The sequence below is a fragment of the Tiliqua scincoides genome, chromosome 1 (assembly GCF_035046505.1).
Source record: "Tiliqua scincoides isolate rTilSci1 chromosome 1, rTilSci1.hap2, whole genome shotgun sequence".
NCBI lineage: Eukaryota > Metazoa > Chordata > Lepidosauria > Squamata > Scincidae > Tiliqua > Tiliqua scincoides.
Window position 1 is genome coordinate 171,014,042 of NC_089821.1, and position 22,956 is coordinate 171,036,997.

Genomic DNA, 22,956 nt, shown 5'->3' on the forward strand with positions numbered 1-22,956 from the left:
GGCTATGTCAGAATGCCAAATGCAAGGGAGGGCACCAGGATGAGGTCTCTTGTTATCTGGTGTGCTCCCTGGGGCATTTGGTGGGCCACTGTGAGATACAGGAAGCTGGACTAGATGGGCCTATGGCCTGATCCAGTGGGGCTGTTCTTATGTTCTTATGTAAGTAAATATAACATTAAAACCAGAATTTATTTTCAAAAATTAATAGCAAGGGAAATTTTAGAATAGCCTAAATGGGAGGTTAGAACTGCACAACAAATATGTCACTTGATGAGCCTCCCTGGGAAGGCTGCTCCATACTTATATTAACATTTTGATCTTTAATTTGATCCAGCAAACTGCATGCCTAATCATTAAAGATGATGAACACTTATTGAATTAGATACTACATCTGTTAACCGTCGAGTATTACAGTGAACTATGCAGAATATCAACATGAAAAGCACTTAAGAGGCTAAGTGCCTGGAGCACTGAAGTTTTCCATTTAACAGGTGTTGCCAAAAAAGAACAAACAGCATGTAAAACCCACACAAAAACTCTCCCACCAAGCAGAAAGCAACACTGGGTTCCCCCCTCCCTCTACTGCCCCATTTTAGCAAGAGAGAAAAGCACAACCAAGGCCTGAGACATTGTCTGCCAGACAATTTTCACGTGAGCATTTCTCCCCCAGGTTATAAATGGATGAAAATAGAGTTTTATAATAGAAAACGCCACTACTAACCTTTAATCATGAGATTATAGCCTTCTTGAAATTACCTCAACTGTAAGCAAATCAGGCAAACAAACTTCACATGCATATACATTTGCATCCCGCTGCTAATAACTTCCTAGGATGTGGGATCCCAAGACATTAGCAGAAGACATACTTTTCTCCTGATTATGAAAATGCCACCCTGTTAGCCGCTTAGTCCATAATCCAACACAGCCAGTCCACCTAAGAATTTCCAGTGCCCAAGAAAGTCTTTGGCTTGCTTGCAGATGCCACCCACTTCTCATGCCACAGCTGGAAAAGGGAGCTACATGAATGCATGGGACTGTGGATTACAGCTATTGTCTGCAACTGACCTTTAGGGCACTGAATACTACAAAATGACTCCTTAGGTTTTCTTTATTGTCCTCACCTACCTGGGAGGGACAGAACTACACATGAGAAATACATAATTCCAGTTCCATAAAAGTACATGTATATTTCTCCAATCACCATCCAGTGCTGACTTTGAGCTCAGCTGTGCACCATCTTGCAACACTTTACAAAGGAAGAGTTCCCATGCATATGTTCATCAGTCAATGACTGCAACATCAAGAGATGGCATGCATGTATGAAACGGCCACCATAGATGAAACACTGCAATGGGCTCTCAGTATCTACTGGGAGATACAGCAGTATTTTCAATATAAGGGAAAACATGTGAAATTCAGAGTGACCAAAGTTGGAATCCTATATCCACTTATTTTCCCATAAGTCCCACTGAACTCAACTGAAATTACCTCTGAGTAGACATGCGTCGTGTTGTGCTATAACAGCCCAATCCTAACTAACTTTCCAAAGCCAATGCAGCCATACTAACAGGCCACATGGTACGAGAACATTTTAGAAATGGGCTATGTCAGAATGCCAAATGCAAGGGAGGGCACCAGGATGCAGGTCTCTTGTGATCTGGTGTGCTCCCTGGGGCATTTGGTGGGCCACTGCGAGATACAGGAAGCTGGACTAGATGGGCCTATGCCTGATCCAGTGGGGCTGTTCTTATGCTGTTCCCTTACCTCAAGACTGAATTGCAGCTGCATCAGTGGCATTCCGGGGTGAGGAGTAAGTAAGTTTTGCAGGCGCTTTGATGCACCATGTAAGCAGTCCCTCCGCCTTGCCTCCGAAGCCGTTCCGGTCAGTGAGAGCAATGCAGAAGAGACATCTCACTGTTGCTCTCACCGTCCAGAATGGCTTTGAAGGAGAGGAGAAAGGGTAGATTACAAGGCACACTGAGGTGCCTGCAAACGTACCATTCCCCCCCACCCAGAATGCCACTGACCTGCAACAGCACTGGAAAATTGGTTAGGATTGCATTTTAAATCTTTTTCCTAACCAGAAATAATAATAATAATAATAATAATAATAATAATAATAATAATAAAACTTTATTTTTATCCCGCCCTTCTCCCAAAAAGGGACCCAGGGCGGCTAACATATAAAACAGATTAAAACATAATTTCACAAACAGATAAAAACATATTAAAAACACATTAGCAGAACCCATAAAAACAGTAATCAGAAGAGTCAGAATAAAAGAGCATAAAACAGCAGTTCTTAGAGGAATCGGGCCTGTAAAAAAGCAACTAAAAGATATATAAAAGATGTTAAAAAGGCCATAACATCAGAAGGCTTGGTTAAACAACAAGGTCTTCAGGCCTCGCCGAAAGGTCTCTAGGGAGGGAGCCATTCTCAAGTCAAGGGGAAGGGAGTTCCACAACGTTGGTGCCACTACTGAGAAGGCCCTATTTCTTGCCGCCGCCCCACGTACCTCCTTAGGCGGCAGCACTTGTAAAAAGAAACAGGTGAATAAATGCTTTATCAATATGTCCTTCTTACAATATGTCCTACACTTGACCATCTTAGCACATTATTTATTGAACTTGAGGTGTAAGAGTTCTCCTTTCCACATGGTAGCATAATAAAGATGAGTAAGATCACCTTGCGGTCGTTTGGTTATCTATATAGAGCCATTTAGTTATTTGATTTTTCTCTGTAAACCGCTTTGTGAACTTTTAGTTGAAAAGCGGTATATAAATACTGTTGATTGATTGATTGATTGATATAGGCTCCCACTACAGAGAATCCACATTTTTCTTAGCATGAACTGTACACTGGGAAGAATCTAAAGAAAAACAGGGTAGTTAATTCTTAGTAGAACTGGAACAGCTGCATTACAAAAGAGAACATAGGAACTATACACTTAGAAACAACATCAGAAGCAAAAAACAAAGTGGATGAAAATACAGCCGAAATATCAAAGCGAAGAGAATTTCACGTAAGTAGAAATGGTCAGAGGTATGTAATTCAGAGAATAAAAACTGAACAGACAGTAAGTTGGGTCTCTGAGAATGAAAACATGATGGGGAAACTATAAGGCAATAAAATGGTTCAAAAGATCTAAGTCTTTTAGTAACAGAAAATTGAAACCATACTTGTGGGGACACTGCATACTAATAAACCAATTGCCAGAAGTAATAATGGCTTCTAAAATCCATTAGAACAAAATACTTTCGAAATAAAAGAATGTTCCAAGAGATATTTACTGATCTAAACGCTACTTAATTGGGGAAAGCTAAGTAATAAAGTCCTCCAATAACTGAAACTCATCAGGAATGTGTACATAAGAAGAAGCAGATTTCTCCTATGTTCAGAGTTTCTCTAAATTTCACCTCTGCATGTACCAAAGAAAATCTTTTGTAGCTCATCCAAGACTAGAAGATTTTTCATAATGTGTACATAAGAACATAAGAACTGCCCCACTGGATCAGGCCATAGGCCCATCTAGTCCAGCTTCCTGTATTTCATAGCAGCCCACCAAATGTCCCAGGGAGCATACCAGATAACAAGAGACCTGCATCCTGGTGCCCTCCCTTGCATCTAACATAGCCCATTTCTAAAATCAGGATGTTTTACATCTACATCTAAGATGTTTCAAGTGTATACCATCAAAATAAAATGCGAATGCAACCAGTGTTTGCGGATATGGATATGCCTATTCAGAAAGCCAGAACCGTCTTACGAACCTTATCAAATATATATAGTGGCAGCTCCAGGTTAACTGCTCAAGAGTGCCTAAAGCAGCTCTACATCATCTCTCTAATCCGTAGCTGGCCAAGTGAAAAAATGTTCCAGGAATTAAGATTCCCTGCAGTTAAACATTAAAAAACATTCTTGCCCCAAAATCAATCCCCCAAGCAGTGGCATAGCTAACGATCATGTAGCCCTGTGCCAAGCTCAAAATGTTGCCCCAGAAGTGATGTCACAACCGGAAATGACATCACACCCAGGCTTTTTAAAAAGTGAAAATTGGGAAGAGCCCACCCCCCCCCCAAAGTTCACTACCCACTTGTTCTGCTGCCTCACCCCAGTCAGTGGCATAGCTAAAGCATCTATCTGCAAACTGGGGTCAAAGAAGATTCTGTAGCCCCCCCCCCGCATGATAAAATCAAATTTAATTAAGTTAATAAATAAAAAGTTATTGGTTCCATGCTGTATCATAACAACATCTCATTGGCACTTGAACAATCAGTCTCATAGGTCAGTTTGGAGTTAAGCAAATCCACTTTTTCTTCCACAAGTCAGTTGTGTTTCCATTTTCTTGTTAATTGGTCATAACTTTTGATAGAAAATGGATATTCCAGTGCAGTTTTTTTCCCTACATTCTGCATTAAATTACCTTTCCAATGATATATAACATGATGGTATTATTCATACATACCAAGATTTTCACAATTTTGGTCACTAGTGTCAAGCTCAGCTTGTTGCCTCCCTAAAGCTTGATGCCTGGTGCAACTGCTATCCCCTACACCCCCTTAGCTATGCCACTGCCCCCAAGTCTATCCAGCCCAGGCATGCTATCTGATATCATCTATTGGCCACATGAGAAATCAGATTTCCAAACGTGAACACCTTATTTCAGTTGCTGGACCTATTTCTAAGAACTGAAATATGTGAGCCTGTGCCTGTTTCCTGGGCAACACAATGGAAAAGTTATGTTCCCCTGCCCATTCAATTTGCAAACTGAGGCTTGGCATTCTCATTGTTTTCTGTATCAAAATGAAAGTTAATAACAAAGAAAGATTCAAGGAGCTAGAAGCAACAATACACACATATTCTATACAGAGCCTCCAATATCACTATGCCAATCCATTAGCCCAGTAGTTTCCAAACTTTTTAAACTGCTGGTTTCCTTGACCTACTGCAGTGTGCTGAAAGGAGCCTCCCTGGGATGACTGTAGCTGACTGTTCCAGAGGGGAGGTTCCCATTGTAGCCGCCGATCTCCCTCCATGTTCGCTCTGCCCAGTCATGCGGAGTCTGCAGTGGTGGCAGAACACGGAAGCAGCTGGGCAGAGCAAACATGAGGGGAGATCGGCAGGGACAATGGTGGCTTCCCCATGGAACAGTAAGCTCCGTTCATGCTGGGGAGGGGTTAGCTAGGGCACCAATCCAGCCTGTGGGCCGCAGCCTGGAGCTCTCTGATCTACTGGTTCATTGTTCATGGGTCCCCATTAGGGCTACAATCCTAAACATTGTATAGAGCAGCAGTTTTTTGCGAGTATTCCACGGCTCCCCTAGCTGGCTTCCATGGCTTCCCAGGGAGCCACAGCTCACAGTTTGGGAACCACTGCATTAGCCAATTGTTAGAAGTATGCAATAATGAGTCACATTGTCTCCAGGCAATCAGGCAGGAAAGTTATTGGAAACAATAAGATTTTATTCTTTCCCCCTCTTTTAGTCTGTTGCCAGGCCATATGCATGGACAGGTGAAGTAGAAACGTCTATGGACTTGTTGCAAGACTACATAAAGTAATATTGGATTTTTGTTCCCCATCACTCAAGCACTTGGCAACTGTTTTAAGGAGCCTCATGCGGATACACTGAGATTTATCTTGCAATGGTTTGTCAAATGCATCATCTGTAAATCTTGGGCTAAAAGCCACTTTATCCACAACAGTTTCAGATATGCAGAATGACATAATAGGAACTTTGGAATGGGATCATTCAGATTTTTCAAAACACCCCCCCCCAAAAAAAAAAACCATCTAAAAAATCTGACACGGACAATCTTAAATTATAAAATAATGCACTCTGACAAATGAAATTGTTTGGAATTATAATGCAAAAAGCAGTAATCAGACCCCTTTTGTCTTAAGCATTATTTTTGAGATTTCAATGGCTGTCAAAAGATCACAGAAAGCAAAAACGCTTCAAGCCTGATTGAGAAGTTACTTTCTTGTTTTCAGTGAACACAATCCACCTCATAATGAGCCTTCTCTCACAATTTCTCCTTTTATAAGAAGTTATGAAAAGGCAACAAATGCTCTAATTCAGTTTTTCCCAAACTGGGTCGGGAACCTGTAGTGCAGTGGTTCTCAAACTCTAGGAGAGTTTGAGCCACAGTAAGTCCTTGCAGGGGCGGGGGGAGGCAGCAATTGCGCACCACCTCCACAAAACCGGAAGTGGAACGCAACCACTCCACTTTCATTTTTTAAGACCTGGGGAGCCCTGCAGAAGGTCGCACAGGGCTCCCCACACCGCTGGGAGGCTGCTGCAGAGACTGGTCAGTAAATGCCAGTCCCTGCGCCCTCCCTTAGTGACATGATCCTGGGGACTGCGTCACTGCCTCCCCTCTGCCCCCACCCCTTAAAGGGAAAGTGGCCAGGGCTCCCTGGCTGGGGTGTTCCGAGGCCCCAGTTTGAAAATCACTGCTAATGGGTTGTGAGCTGATTTTTGGTGGTTCGTGAAAAGATTTTGAAATTTTTTTTTTAAAAACCTTGCAAGTACCCTTGTCTGGTTTGCAGAAGAAAATAATTAGGTAGAATGATAACCTGAGGTATAAGATAATACTCCCAAATTAAGCATCATCAAGCAAGAAAATTTTTAACAATCCTAGGCTGCAATCCTACACACACCCAGGAGTAAGTCCCATTGACTATCATTGTTAAAATAATATACATAGTAGCTTGTTAAGAGTACAGGTCTGTAACATTTCCCCAAATGCAGTCACATACCATGGTAGCATCAAGTCTAATATATTAAAAAAAATATTGAAATGAATGAGGACCCACCTGAAATTGGCTCACGACCCACCCAGTGGGTCCAAGCCCACAGTTTGAGAAACACTGCTCTAGTAAAAGGAATTCTATAGATCATATGTGAACAGTTTCAGCCTTTAGTCTGGCCTGGAAATTCCTAACTGCTCATCTTGCACTCCGGTCCAGCCTTCTGGGTACCCTGGAATGACTGTAAAGTTTTGGGGGGAACAGTCCTTAAGGGGTTTTGAGGGAAGTCCTTCCCAGGAAGAGTCTAGCAAATGTCTCCACCCACCGACCCACAAGCACAGGACCCCAATAATTATTAAATAAAATAGTTATAGATCTCTTTTTTAAAAAAAAATCTGATGGGTCATTAAAAGTTATCATTTTTAAAAGTGGGTCCCATGCTAAAAAGTTTAGAAAGCACTCTAATTTCAAGAGTATACAGGCTCCAGAGAAAAATGATATGCTGCACCGCGGTCCATAACTAGATTAAAGGGCTTCAATAAAATAAGAACAGTTGTCCCAACATATATCCTGCAATGAAGTTCGGACTTGTTTTATGAACACATGTCAAGCACCAGCACTAACGTTTGGGTACAGTGATTTCCTATGGCACAGAGCATAAGAAACTTCCTTGTGCAGAGTCAGACTATTGGTTCAATCTCACTCAGTATTACCTGACAGCAGCTCTCCAGGGTTTCAGACCAGGGTCTTCCCTACCTGGACATGCCAGGGACTGAGCCTGGGCCATTCTGTGTGCAAACCATGTGCTCTACAAGTCCATCTAGAGGACACAGCAATACATGTACCACCCTGCCAGCAGAGCTGAGGGGATTAAGCAGTGCCCCATACAGGAAAAACTGACTTTAGTTAAGAGCTTTACTGGGATAGAGAGAGAACTGCAGCCACCGCTGCACAGGCAGCAAACCACAAGATAGAAAAAGAAGTCAAGGAGAGGTTCATCACAGAGAGAGAGAAAAGCAACCAACAAGCCTTTAAACAAAAGACAACTTCCCCCTCTGATGGAGGCCAGCATTTCCACACATGCTATCTATATACACTGGGTGGCTCAGCTCCCAAACTGTCCCTCTTCCAACATCCCCAACATGCAAGCCTTGATGTTTCCAAATCTTCTTATATTTGAATTCATAGTTCCCTCCAGATATCCAGGCTTAATGCAGCCCTATTTATATAACTCTCACTCTGTTTACTCAAAGTTTATATTAGCCAAATATGTTGGATGTTCCCTTAGCACCCAGCACTTGTAGCAATTACATCTTGATAAACGACATCCTTATTGTGTAACTTCCACTTCGACATGAAAATATAACAGAAATAGGTTTAAAGCTTAAACCACACACCACCATTTACTCTCTGAGTCTAAACCAAAGTTCTTGTCCTGCATTCAGCCCTGGTATCATAACTCTCTTCCTTCTCTTTTGGTTTTGTCGACTCTCTGGCTTGACCTGTCTTTCCTCTGTGGCCTCCATTCTTACTTAATTAAAATGCTGTTTTTGCATGCCTTCCTTGTCACTCCTTAAAGTCTTCTTGGAACTTGGCACTGGAATTTAAAAAGAAACAGGACTTAAGAGTAAACTACTTAATGCCATCCTGGCAGATGCCAGACACTAACCCCCTTTCTCTCCTCGGACTTGCACTAGTTAAATCATTAGCACAGGTCTGAGGAGACCCACTGTAGGTTGGGTGGCATGCAGAGGTGTAAAGGGATTTAAATGCCCATTTGCCAATGAAGCCTTTTGATCTGCCCTTCCTCACCCCCTGCTGGATACAGCTCATCCATTTTTGGCACAGCTGCACCAGCAGGACAGATAGGATTAGGATCTAATACCATTTTTCTCCTTCCGAAAAAGTGTACAAACAAAACACACCAAAATCAAAACCTAAACTGCCCAACTATTAGGGTCGAGGCACCTACTGCAGGAGAAATTCTGTGCAGCATAATTTTATGGCACGGTAGCTTACAACAGCCTTTGAAAGAATAAAATTGTGCCATTCCTCTTTCACCCAAAGAGATAAGACAGATTTGTCTCAATTCAGCTAAAGACTGTTGCAACCAAGTACCAATGAAAATAATAAAACACCACTAGTCATGAGAAAACGGCAACTTCAGGATTTTGTACCTGTTCTTTGAGGGACTTGAAAGACTGCAAGGCAGGGCAAATACTGCATATAGAAAACAGATGGCAAGAAACATGAACTTAATGACAGCAGTGCAAATAATGGGCTCTTAAAGGTGGACACTATGCTTGATTTGAAAGGAGATGTTCTTGTCTCAGAACAATACAACACAATTCAATCATCTTTTTAAAAAGTTTGATCTGCCTGCCCCAGAAGGAAGTTGATGAAATTAAACATAGGCAGACAAAAGGGACAATTTGCAGGGTGGCAGAGTATGCAGGAAGACAAACTGCAAACGGGACAAGCAAACAAGATGTGGGAAGGCAAAGACAAGGGAAGTATATGCCATCAGAAGTGTATTTTTCAGTGTATTAGAACAGTATCTGAAGGAAGTCCATTCGCTTGCCAAAGAACTGGAGAACATAGACACACCACACACTTTCCCCTATCTTAAGCATCGTGGAGAGCCAAGAGAGAAATTTGGCAATGGCATGAAGGTGAAGTATGTTCACAAGGCTTAAGTAGTGTACTGTACTTCAGAATTCCGAACTCTCTCTTTACCTCTGTCCATGATATAATTTTTTTTAAAAGCAGAAAGGCTAAAAACTCAAACAACCAGAATGACAAACTCACTGGACAGAAAACGTGTTTAGCCACCAGGGTCAACCAAATAATACTGCAAAGTTAAAATGGCCCACTTAATGGCTAGAGAGCTTCCTACTCTGGCTAAAGTTTAATGGCTAGAGCTTCCCACTAAAGTGGAATAGCATTTTTTGGCTAGCTGTAGCTTCCAACTCAAATTCCAATCAGTTCTGTTGTGCATTTGAGCTAGCCCAATCCCAATGCCTCTAGCAGAACTGTCAACCTCCAAGATGAAAGGCTCTTCAAATTCAGGGCTGTGTAGAACTGGGCTTTTCAGGAGGGCTGCTTGTAGATCCTGGAAGGCATACACGCTCTCCTTGGTCCACATAAAGCCTTAGGCCTGTTTTTGTCCACATAGGCCCTTAGGTCCACATAGGCCTTAGGTCCACATAGGCCTGTTTTTGCAGCAGGCCTATGAGAGAGCTAGATTAAGTGGCAAAGTTTGAAATGAAGCAACTATAATAGTCTGCCACCCACTGGAACCCCCACAACTAACACTTTGATTGTGAGGTTGGGAAGTCCAAAACAGTCACCTTCTCAGGCTGGGGTCTTAGGCACCTTTGCCCTTATGATGTATCCAAGATAGTGCAGAACACTGCCTCCAGGATGCTCTTTTGGGGATCTGCTCAAAGCTCGCCTGGGATGGGGCAATCAGGACAGACTGCAGATGCTATATGTGCTCAGCCCACAACTTAATGAATATGATATGCAATCTATGTAGGCCAGGCTGAACACCTTATAGGGACCCAATACTTGGAACCCAGTTCTGAAAAGTTGCAACCATGCCATCGCAAACAAAGGACATCACCATGAATTGGAAGAGGTCCTTAGGGGTGGCTAAAGCAGTCTTCTCTTGGTCTGTGAGCCACAAGGGAACTTTCAATAGCTCTTTGTCAGGTCAACAGAGGATAAATAGCAGGCTTCCCACACTGGACCTGTTAGTACCTTGGCCCTAGTTATCAGATAGCTGTTGAACTGAACTTGATTGTTCACCTCCCTGAAGTCAATGCAAATGTTGATAGATCTGTCAGGTTTGGGCATGAACACAACAGGGCTCTGCCACACATTGCTTGATGGTTTGATAACTCCCAGACAGAGCATCTCTTTGTCAGTTCCTCCCACTACTTTCAGGGAGAGGTCATCAGGTGGCCCTTACAACCACTTAGGAGGGAGGTTTCAATCTGATGTTGTATCACTGCGGTATATTCTGAGGTTGAAGAGAAGATCTGGAGTAGCTGCATCAGCTGCCTTCAGATCAGCCTTCTGGTCTTCTGAGAGGTTGGGCCTGAAGGCTGCAATGAAGATTTTTTGGGTCAACCACCATTATGTCATAACAGAACTTGGAATATCATGGCCTGTGTCAGTTCATGCCACTTCTTTAGCTGATTAATATGGATTGGTAGGCATTCAATTACCCATGGTCCACACTATTTGTCACAGAAGTATAACCTTAGTCATGGGCAGGGGTGCCCAAACCCTGGCCCAGGGACCACTTGCAGCCCTCAGGGATTCCCAAACCAACCCACAGGGAACCCCCATTCTCCAATGAGCCTTAGGCCCTCTGGAGACCAGCTAGAGTTCATGCTGGCCTGATGCAACTGCTCTCAGCATTGAGGGCGACTGTTCAACCTCTCGCGTGAGCTGTGGAATGAGGGCTCCCTCCACTGCTTGCTATTTCACATCTGTGATGTAGCAGCGGCAGCGATGGAAAGGTCGGCCTTGCTTTGGGCAAGGCCTTTTATAGGCCTTGAACTATCGCAAGACCGTCATTCATTCATATATGTTCATTCATAAGAATTTCAGCAGGACAGATTTAAGCAAGAGTTTATCTCTTCCATTAAAATCAATAGGGCCTAGAAGTGCTTAACTTTGGCTGGATTTAACTTCCTCTCTTCTTACTTCACACAGCATTTACTTAGCCTGTGGAATTCATTGCCACAAGATGTGCTGATGGCCACTAGCTTGAGTGGTTTGCAAAGGAGATTGGACAAATTCATGGAGGGTAGGTCAATTGTTGGCTACTGGTCATGAGGGTTATGTGTTACCTGCAGAGTCAGAGGCAGTATGCCTTTGAACACCCATTTTAGGAAGCATTGGTGAGACATGCTTTTTTTTGCTTGTGGGCTTCCCAGAGGCAGGACACTATAAGAAACAGGATAACTGAACTATATAGGCTTTGGCCTGATCCAACTTTGGCCTGATCCAACTGGGATATTCTTATGCTCTCTTTCTTTTATCTACAAGTATTTAATAGCTTTTCCAACTATTAATAGTGGTCAACATGAAGTTTCCTTTGATGAGATGCATCTAATTCTGCCCTCAAAGATTGCTATTTTAAAAGGTTCATTGTCTTGTACTGAATTTTATCCTTGCATCGTAGAAATTTGGATCTGAATTGGTACACACTTGATATTTCTGGAACAACTTTGAAGTTGTCCTTGAGTGTATCTACTACAGAGGAGATCAAAGGATTTTAAATTACCAATTAGCATCATGTATCAAGATATTTAAATAGCTGTATGTACCTAGTACTCATTTATTAAACAATGTCAGGGAGTTATAACCATCATCCTTTCTGACAGATCCATTCAAATGCAGATGCATTTGACAGTGGAGATGGTTACAGTACCTGTTGCTGCTAATTACAGCTCTAGAATGACTTCAAATACTGATTTCCAAAGATAGAACTTTGCTGCAAAAGTCTGGCCAGGTGTGTTATATTATTTATGTATTTATTGCATGTGTATCCTGCCTTTCCTCTTCAACAAGAATCCAAGAAGAGTTACATGAAATTATTAAAGAGCATAAAATATTATATAAAACCTGATAATTTAAATGACTTTTTAAAAAAAGAAAAGAATGAGATCAGTCATAACTTGTGCCTGGAAACTGAGCAGCAGCCAGCAGTGTAACTCCTTCAGTACCAGTGTCATGCACTGCCCTTGTCTGACACCAACAAAAAAGCTGGCCTATTGAGTTCTGCACCACAATTGTTTAGAAGGATATTCAGGGGCATCTTCCCAATAAATGTATTGCAGTAAGCCAGCTGAAGAGATCCCAGGGCATGGATCAGCCCTATGATGTAGGACAGAGGTTCTCAAATTCTCAGGGAGAGTTTGGAAACAGGTGTTTGTGGGGAAGGGGTGGGGTGGCAATGTGATTTCCATGACTGCGCTGCCGCTGGGGAGGAAAGTAGATTTTTTTTAACTTTCCTGGGGCTCTCCAGAGGGTCCAGGGTGACCCCTCTGCAGACCTCTCCACACCTCTGTAAATAGAGGGGAAAAGTTACTTCCGGTTTTCATTGCGAAACCGCACACCTTTTTCTGCATGCTTTTTGTTGTGGCCAAACATCTCCCTCTTCTTCCTCTTTACTGTCCCTTTCCTGCCCGAAAAGCCTGGGAAGCAAGTGAACATATAGAGGAGGCAAGGTGACAAGACTATCTGGAGATGTTCTATTGGCCACCACTTCCCCTCTTCTCCAAAAATGTTCTGGGGTGAGAAAAGAGGGGTGAGAGGGAGGAAGCAGTGGCAGCTGCTGGGCCTAGCCCCCCCCCCTTTTCAGTGAACCAGCCAAGCATAGTAGCTGCTGTTGAAGCACTCACTTTTCTTAGACAAACTAGGTGTAGCTTCTGAGCCACTTGTTCACTTTGATTTGGCCTGACCTTACCCAGCCAAGACCAAAAGCAGCCGTTATCCAGGAGCAGCAGCCATTGTCAACACCAAGAGGCACCCTTGCTGGCAGATGTGTATCAGCAGGGTAGAATGAGCAGGGCACAGAGGTAATGGGCAGGTATAAGCTGGGCGTGGGGTACCCCTTCCCCACCAGTGTAGTGCCCCTCCAGCTTGCCCCCTGTGGGAGCAACTTCCCCCTACTTTGTGGGTGGTCTGACTGCTCAGAGCATTTAAAAGGACAAGCAGACTACAGTTGAAGAGCTAGCCAGCCAGGGTCTTCACAAACCTTTTGTGAAGGATATTCACAAAATGTGTTTTTAAATGGTTCCAGGTGAGGAAATGTTACCTACAATGAAGCAGTACTTAAGCTTGTGTACATTTTTCTACAAATTGCCCTGTATAGACATGAGTATAAGTCAGCAGAAAATTAGCATCTGAAACCATCACAGTCCTCGTACAGTGAAAAATCTATATGATATATTTTAGAAAGGTTGTTCAAGGAAACCTGGCAGCACTCTACATCCATCTACACCCTGTTGATGGAAAAGGCCATGCTGTGTCCTATAAATAAGCTTCATTTAGTCTCTGGCTCACAAGTTTTCTACTTCTGTCATTTTCCATAAGGCTACATATGTATACAGTAAAAATGGTTTCACCATCGCATCAAATTATAGGAGATGGCAAGGTCATCTCCATTCTCTGCTGAAATAAATCCCCTTTCAAAGAAGGGTCTTGAGCTATAGCGATATCACCATTTCATGACACCATAAAAATTTATGAGAGTTATATTTCAGAATCTCATTCCAGAACTTTAACAATTGTTTAGACTTTAGAGTGTACAGCTAATGGCATGGGTTTACTAGGGCCTCCAGCATAATAATATGAACACTTGCAGTATATGCTTCTAGCAACTTCTCAGCAGTACTAACCATCTTCAAAATAAAAATGTTTTCAAGGAGCACATCTTTCCAAATGAAACAGTTAGATAAAAATGTCATGGGCAGATGGAGCGTGCTGTGTTTGCAACTTAAAGATACGGTTCCAGAAGAATATTAGGGTTCCAAACCAGGGTTCCAATCCTACCATGCTCAGAAAAGTTATGTATGCACAGTACAAGGGTCATTAGTTCAAGATCTGCCATAGACCACTTAAAAAAATTAACAGCCCAATCCTATCCACACTATCCACACTTACTTTCCTGGGAGTAAGCCCCATTGACTCCAGTGGGACTTACTTCTGAGTAGACATGCAAAGCATTGGGCTGTAAATGTGTAAAGAATAGTTAAGTTTGGATGTGATTCTGGACCATGTAGGGATGTGGGCAGACATGCTCACAGGGAGGGGGGGGGAGTAAAGGGGGTAATTTGCACCCGGGAACAGGGTCAGAAAGGCAGCCCAGGTGCCAAAGGAGCTCAGAAATTTCCTGGGGTCTGACATTTTTCAATCACACCCAGACCACGGGCGGATCTGTGTTTAGGGGGCGGGGGGGGGGGTCATGAGCACCAGTTTACAGCCCCATCCTAGGCATGTCTACTCAGAAGTCCCATCATAGTCGATAGGCCTTACTCCCACGTAAGTGTGCATACTTTCCTGGGAGTAAGCCCCATTGACTCTAGTGGGACTTACTTCTGAGTAGACATGCCTAGGATGGGGCTGTAAGTGCTGTGCACGCTGCGCCGAAGGAGCGCCCGCCCGGCCTCGAAGCGAGTGCTGCTCGCCCGCCTGCCCGAAGAGGAACTCTGCACGCGGCCACTCCCAGGGCCAGGTGGCTTCGCGGGTGTCTCGGCGTCTTCCGCGCGAAGGTGCAAAGCCAGCCAGCTGGCCGGCCCTCACTGCAGGGACGCGGCGGGCAGGCCCTCCGGGGGACATGCACCGCCCCCGGCTCACCCTTTCGTGGCCGTCTGGGCGCGGGGGGGGAGTGGCTCCCCCACAGGCTGCACGGGGCTGGCGGCGCCCTGGAGTCGCGCAGGCTTCCTGCAAGGCAGGTCACAGCTGAGGGAGGCGGACGGGTTGCGGCAGGGGCGTTGGGGGCAAGTGATGGCGCTTGAGGCGGATCCAGCACTGTGGATTTGGTTTTGCATTTGATACCAACACAGATCTCTCCTCTGTGAAGACGCCCAGAAAATGCTCCTACCTAAATATGATCCTATTATATTTAAACCAGATTCAAAACAAAGGTGGTGCTAATCAGTTGCAAACCCTTCCAGACAGGATCATGTAGCCAGACTTCTCCCTCTTCAACAAGCCCAGACCACATTTAATGTGGAAAGCCACAGGAGCCCCATGCATTTAACAGGGGCGTTCAACTACAGACAAGAGTCTAGCAGCTGTCCTTTTTGCACCAAGAGCCAGCTCATCTGATTCAGGGCCCAATCCTATCCAACTTTTCCAGCATCAGTGCAGCCTTTTTTGGGGCAAAAAATCAAAACTTTAGATATAGGCTGATGGGTTCTGAGCTGTCTGTGACAGATCAGGAGAGAGATCTTGCAGTGGTGGTGGACAGGTCGATGAAAGTGTCGACCCGATGTGCTGCAGAAGTGAAGACTTTACACTCTCACATAACACCAGAACCAGGGGACATCCACTAAAATTGAGTGTTGGGAGAGTTAGAACAGACAAAAGAAAATATTTCTTTACTCAGTGTGTGGTTGGTCTGTGGAACTCCTTGCCATAGGATGTGGTGATGGCGTCTGACCTGGACACCTTTAAAAGCAGATTGGACAAGTTTCTGGAGGAAAAATTCATTATGGGTTACAACCTCCTGATTTTAGAAATGGGCTATGTCAGAATGCCAGATGCAAGGGAGGGCACCAGGATGAGGTCTGTTGTTATCTGGTGTGCTCCCTGGGGCATTTGGTGGGCTGTTGTGAGATACAGGAAGCTGGACTAGATGGGCCTATAGCCTGTTCATATGTTCTTAATCCTCCCTCCTCATCTTGACTTTGCCCAGGGCAGGCTCCTTTGCAGCTAACTCTTGCCCCTGAGCTGCTCAGAACAGAAGCTAGGGGTGTGCAGCTTGCTTGTTTGCAGCCTGTGGGAGGGAGGACAATGCCCTTAGTGAAGGGGGTTGACTTTTAGACTGCACTCCTGTAATTAGTTACCTCAGAGTAAGACCCATTGAATACAATGGGACTTACTTCTGACTAGACCTGCTCAGTGCAGCTACTTCTTGCACATCAACATAAAATTGCACATTGCACATAAAAAGAAATTGGCTGATGGGGAGGATGATGCTCCAGATCACACACACGCTCTTCAATAGGCTGGACTGCTTGATTGCCTGAGTCTGCAAAGGAGGAGCGGCCGCCAGGGCAGCCCAATGCTTTTGCCCTGTTTGCTTCAGCCACTGCCCTTTCCCACTGCTGCAACAGCTTTGCCCTTACCTCAGTGCTGGAAAGTTGGTTAGGATTGTGCCCTAAGCAAAGACCATAATTTGGGGTGGTCACTTACTTTCAGGTGCATGGATTCAGGTTCTTGTTGGTCTATGCAATATATTGGTGTGGGATCAGCATACTTGATAATGTCTTATGCAAAAATGAACAGTTGGGCAAGGCATGATGTTTGGGTGTCTTGTAGGAGACCATCTACTGGGTGTACAACTTGTAGTAGTCTCAAGCTTACCGTGGGATGCACATTTACGAGTCTTTTGCATACAGGTCTTCCTGTTCCTAGTTCAGTATTCTATCCACCACACGATACTAGCTGTAAGTATGTGTTTCAGGGAGGTGTAATTATCACTGCACTCTTCAACCCATTGTGTCCAGGAAAGAGACACCTTGTGGAGTTCTGTCTTCTGTGTAACTTTTATAGGCATAGGAGACCTGATAAGCAAAATTAATTCATAAACATCTTTTTGGAAGAGAGTTACAATTAAAATTGGAGATCAGGAGCACATTTATTGTGCACCACAAAGTTGATCTTATCTCTCCCAGGATCTTAACTCAGTATTATGTTGCGTCAGTCCTTCCCTACAGCTAAATGTAGATGCAATGTTCTGCCAGCTGCTTTCCCCAAAAATACAGTAACTTGAACAAGTCTAGGATGTGCTGTTTTGTTCCCTTTGCCCTGCCTGTGGCAAATTTCTCAGTGATCATCTGAGTGTATCATCTACTTTAAAAAGTGGTCGAACAGAAAATGAAGTCCCAGAACAATAAAGAGAACCTAAAGTCTCAGAGTAGCTGTTAAGCCTGAAGAAAGTAAAAAGAGTACAAAGATCACAGGTTTACAAAATTAGATTTTTCCCCCACCCTCACCAAAGCATTACCTTCACACTAACAATGAACAGAACAGAACAATTTATTTGCTCTCACCTGCTCCTTCACACTGATTTTAGCATTATGCCTCAGTGCAGTTGGTAACAGTTCATTGAAGTAATCATAACCTCTTAAAGCTAAAAAGAAACCTTGATATCTTAGCATATTGCACACAATATACAATATGATGGTATAACACACAATAATAACTACAGCAGTTATCCTGTTGTAATCTGCAGCCTCACATGAACTGGCTGGGCGACTGTGGTATCACTGAATATTGATGATGGTTCTAGCTGCTCATAAAGTGAATGTTTCATTTGAAGAATGCTGACAACTAACACTTCTGTGAGGGAAGTGAAGGCTCAGGGAGAAGTTTCACACTGAGTTTAGGACAAGTATTCACATTCAACCTGTAGTCAACATGCAGTTCTGTCTGCTTAAATTTGCAGTCACATCATATGACATGAATCACTCTGGCTGGGGAAGCAGCCCACTGGTGCAAGATGGCTGGGGAAAGCCACCTCAGAATATGACCCAGGAAGAGTGTAGCAGGACATGCTTGACCACTTCTTTCAGTTCAAGTATTTCAGACACTTCCCTCAGCCCAAAAAGAAGTTTGTGCAGGCAGGGAAGGTAAAAGAGGCGGCAATTCAATGTGGTGAATCTTTCAACAGGTGAAAATGGGCCATGGGAAATGTCAGAGTGTGACAGAACAGTGGGCAGACAGGCAGACAGTTCTTCATCTGTACTTGTGAATGTCTATGAAGTCTCTGCATATGAATGTGTATGCCAACACCAGCAGTTTGGCATAAAATATATATATTGTTCCCTATTTGTTTCCACTCTTATCCATGCTGCTTGCTGAGATGGTTTAATACCACTGAGACCACTTAGGGCTATCTTCAGCTCCAGCAAACTTCTATTTTTCTACTTCTATTTTTACCAAGTTACCCACTAAAAGGAAATAAATTGTGAGGGACTATTTCAGTAAACATTCCTGAAAGTCTGTCTCACGTTCACATTCTTGTTAGTCAGAGCAATGCTGAGATTACACTAGTACCCATTTGTGAAAACACCCCAGTGTGGACCTTTTTACAGAGTGTAGCCATTCAGTAGCATAGCTCAGTGCCCAAACCCCGGCACTGGGGCCACTTGCGGCCCTCAAGGACTTCCAATCCAGCCCACAGGGAGCCCCCAGTCTCCAATGAGCCTCTGGCCCTCCAGAGACTTGCTGGAGCCTGTGCTGGCCCAATGCAACTGCTCTCAGTGTGACAGCCAACTTTTCGGCCACTTGAGTGAGCTGTGGGACCAGGGCTCCCTCCATTGCTTGCTATTTCACGTCTGTGATGTAGCAGCGGCAGCGATGGAAAGGTCAGCCTTGCTTTGGGCAAGGCCTTTTATAGGCCTTGAACTATCGAAAGACCTTCATTCATTCATATAGGTTCCATCTCTAATATATTCATTTATGTAAATTTATTCAAATTTGAAATGTAAATTAATTCCTTTTTCCCAGCTTCTGACACAGTGTCAGAAAGATGATGTGGCCCTCCTGCCAAAAAGTTTGGTCACCCCTGTTCATTGGGAACAAGCCATCTCCAGGTCAGAGCAGGACTGGGCAGGCACATGACATGGTGAACCCAGAAGCCACATGCCCCTGCCAGTCATAGCCTCAGAACATTCTCAAGGTTCAGCCATGAGGCAAAAGGACCACAGTATGTTTCACAGCGCCTCAGCTGAGTTGAGTGGGGAAGAGGTGCCACCACATATGAGCTGCTGGGCCAGGCGCAGTCTCAAAAAATTCTGTCAAGGCCAATACCATAACCCTCACTGGGGGAGCACTGGAGAGGAATAAATCCAACCCCAGACATGTAAATTCCAGCATGGCCAAATTTTGTTCATTATTCATTCCTTCCAGCATTTGCAAGAAACAGGTGCAAACAAACAAAAACCAAGAGGTATCCTGAAGACAAGAACTTAACTACTACCAAGGTGACAGAGGTCCCACAAAAGCTGCCTTTCCTTCGCCACAGTGGCTTGCATGTTGGGATGCCACAATAATGGACTAGCTGAATTTCTGACATAGAGAGCACTGGTTCAAGTATCCTGAATCTTCCTTATGCCCAATGCTATCCAATTTACTTTCACTGGGGGGAAGACAATTAAATTGGTAGCTAAGTGCACACACTTTTATCAGCACTACATTATGATGTGTTGTGCACTCCACTGTACTTTCGAACATACATTCCTACCACAATTAATGCAACAAGTCATATGTGCCACTGGAGCTGGAAGGTGTGTATCTAAGCATATCTAATGTGCAACAATAATGGAATACAAATATGTTTGAGCTGCAGCTGGCATCTTACAGGATAACACCTACGTGTGTGCAGATATAATTTTGTACAGTCTGAGAAAAGAACATGTGTTGATACTTTAGTAGGAGTCTGTCAAATGAAATGGAAGTTGAGCATACACAAGGAGACTTAAAAAGTCAGTAACATGTATGCATGGGACCATTATTCTTCACCATTTTGAAGTCCTGCTTTTTCACAGGTGGGCGGGGGGGGTGATCCACAAACTCAGAGTACTGTATACAGTACAGATTTGTTTGGAAAAGCAAGGCTGTTGGAGGCCAGCTATGGACTTTCTGCTCATATCCAAGACCATGCAGAAACAAAATGGAAAACTCAATGGACATAAAGTGGGAGGCTTTAAGGATTGCTACTTGCAGGTGTCCTTATGACCACTCTTCTCCTTCATCACCATTTTTGCTATATTCATGCAGCCTTCTGGCTGATTCAGGCTGCAATCATAGCCACATTTACCTGGGAGTAAGCCCCATTGACTACAATGGGACATTTCTGAGTAGACATGCATAAGAGTGGGCTCTCATTCTTCTATGCTTTAAGTCTGCCCACTTCTCCACAGATACTAACAATGTAAGGGGAAAGACAGGAAAAATGGGCAGTAAAGTTTTTAAACTCTTACAGTGCAATCCTATGCATGTTTAGTCAGAGGTAAGTTCCACTGTGTTCTTTGGGACTTACTCCCAAGGAAATGCACCAAAGACCACAGCCTTACTGCCCAATCCTATGCATATCAACTCAGAAGTTCCACTGAGTTCCATGGGACCTATTCCCAGGTAACTATATAAGATTGCAGCCTTGGGGCCCAAACCTATCCAACTTTCCAGTGCAAATACAGCCTTGTCAATGGGGAATGCATGGTACCCTGCAGTGGGGAGGGGGCAGTCACAGAGGCCTCCTCAAATTAAGGGAACATTTGTTCACTTACTTTGGGACTGCACTGTGGTTGCATGGGCCTTGGAAAGTTGGATAGGATTGGGCTCTTAATTTCATGACACTTATGGGAATACTGAGGTGTTGCAGCGAGTCATGGACTCTTCGCTCACAACAGGAGAGGAAATTGAACGCATTCCACATGCGCTGCCTCAGACGCATCCTTGGCATCACCTGGCAGGACAAAGTTCCAAACAACACAGTCCTGGAACGAGCTGGAATCCCTAGCATGTATGCACTGCTGAAATAGAGACGCCTGCGTTGGCTTGGTCATGTCGTGAGAATGGATGATGGCCGGATCCCAAAGGATCTCCTCTATGGAGAACTTGTGCAAGGAAAGCGCCCTACAGGTAGACCACAGCTGCGATACAAGGACATCTGCAAGAGGGATCTGAAGGCCTTAGGAGTGGACTTCAACAGGTGGGAAATCCTGGCCTCTGAGTGGCCCGCTTGGAGGCAGGCTGTGCAGCATGGCCATTCCCAGTTTGAAGAGACACTTGGCCAACAGACTGAGGCAAAGAGGCAAAGAAGGAAGGCCCATAGCCAGGGAGACAGACCATGGACACACTACACTTGCTCCCAGTGTGGAAAGGATTGTCACTCCCAAATCGGCCTTTTCAGCCACACTAGACACTGTGCCAGAACCACCATCCAGAGCGCGATACCATAGTCTTCCGAGACTGAAGGTTGCCAACAGGGGGGGCATGTACAGTATATTCTATGCACAGTACAGTATCCTAGCCAGTCCTATCAGGGTGACCAGATACAATGGAGAACAGAGTGCCTATACCTTTCCCCATTGTACAGAAGAGGAAATTTGGGGAGGTGCATCTTTTCAAACCCTTCCATGTTGAGCTGTACCTGCCCAAATTCCCTCTTCTATACAATGGTGAAAGGTAGAGGCATGCTGTCCTTCAATGTATCTGGTCACACTGACTCCTATGTACAGTGTATTTAAGAAGAGAAGCCAATGTGGGAATTGGGAATGACCCCAAAATGCACACAGGGTTGCAACCTTTGAATATCAATAAGCAGAGAAGCAAAAGGTGGGGGGGGGCTGCCTGTGCACCTATCCATGTCTACTCAGAAGTAAGTCCCATTAAGTTCAGTGATACCTACCTTCAGTACAGGATTGCAGCCTGTATCTCATCAGTGGCAGAGGAGGGGGCATGTTGGGCACACTTGAGCTCCAGTGTCTTCACCCCCCACAGCTACCCACCATTCACCAGGGGCCTAGTCCTCCTTTGCAACTGTAGGGAAGGAAGAGGCTGCCCCCCTTCCTCTTGGGGGTGTTGCTCCTCCACAGCCATCTTCCCTGTCACCACCCCTCACATCTCTCTGTGTCGGTGGGGTGGGGTGGGGCGGGGCGCCCAGACCCCTCCCTCTCTCCAGTCCGCCTCCCTTGTCTCCCACAGAGAGGCCCTTCGGGTAGCGCTCGGGTACCTGGCGAGGTTGCTGTGGGGCTGCGGGCGGCGGCGAGGCGGGCTCCCCAAGCCACAGCTGCTCCTTGAGGAGGTGCTGGTAGCTGAGGCAGTGCTTCAGCGCGGACGGCACACTGCCCATGGCCCCCAGCAGGCTGCGCAAGGCGTCCGCAAGGTCACCGCCGCTCCCTCCTCCCGCGAGCCATCCCCATTGCGGCCGCCCAGAGCAAGCGGCGGCAGCGGCAGCCTCAGCCAGTGGAGGGCATCCCAGGAGCCAGCGACGCCTCTGATTGGCTGAGGCGGCTGCCAGGAGCTCCTGCATCCCCCGCCTGCAGATGGTACCCTGTGCCTACTTCGCATCACGCACGCAGCCTGGCGGGGGAGGGGGGAGCACCATCGGATCGTGTTTCCCTGCGCAAAAGCAGCCCGTAGTGCGAGCCTATGCAGTTAGGCGCGGTCTACTCTGAGTAGGGTTGCAACGTGAGGGATTGCACCGAGATGCCTCCAATCAAATCAACTCAGGGCACAATCCTAACCAGGTCTACTCAGAAGTAAGTCCTGTTTTGTTCAATGGGGTTTACTCTCAGGAAAGTGTGGTTAGGATTGCAGCCTGTAAAGGTTAGATCTTAAGCTGGTAGGTGTAGATCACAGAGCCCCGTTGGGTCAACGTCCTCTTTTTCCAGGTCATGTCCTCCTTTTCAGTCCTGTGTCCTGGGAAAATGTCCTCCTTTTCCCTGTGA

General features: G+C 45.0%; 1 protein-coding gene across 4 annotated transcripts in view; it reads right to left on the reverse strand.

The window, feature by feature from the left end:
• HMGCLL1 (3-hydroxy-3-methylglutaryl-CoA lyase like 1) overlaps nucleotides 1-22,358 on the reverse strand; it is a 95,334-nt gene extending 72,976 nt beyond the window's left edge. The window contains exons 1-2 of one of the 4 annotated variants that reach the window (XM_066640849.1): nucleotides 22,273-22,358; nucleotides 5,290-5,320 (exon numbers count right to left, since the gene is read on the reverse strand). In XM_066640849.1, coding sequence (XP_066496946.1) covers nucleotides 5,290-5,320; nucleotides 22,273-22,358 — 117 coding nt within the window. Of the gene's footprint in view, nucleotides 1-5,289; nucleotides 5,321-8,907; nucleotides 8,913-22,238 lie in introns of all 4 variants that reach the window. The other 3 variants (XM_066640856.1, XM_066640841.1, XM_066640832.1) reach the window with 3 other exon arrangements.
• Between the last annotated feature and the right edge of the window lie 598 nt (nucleotides 22,359-22,956).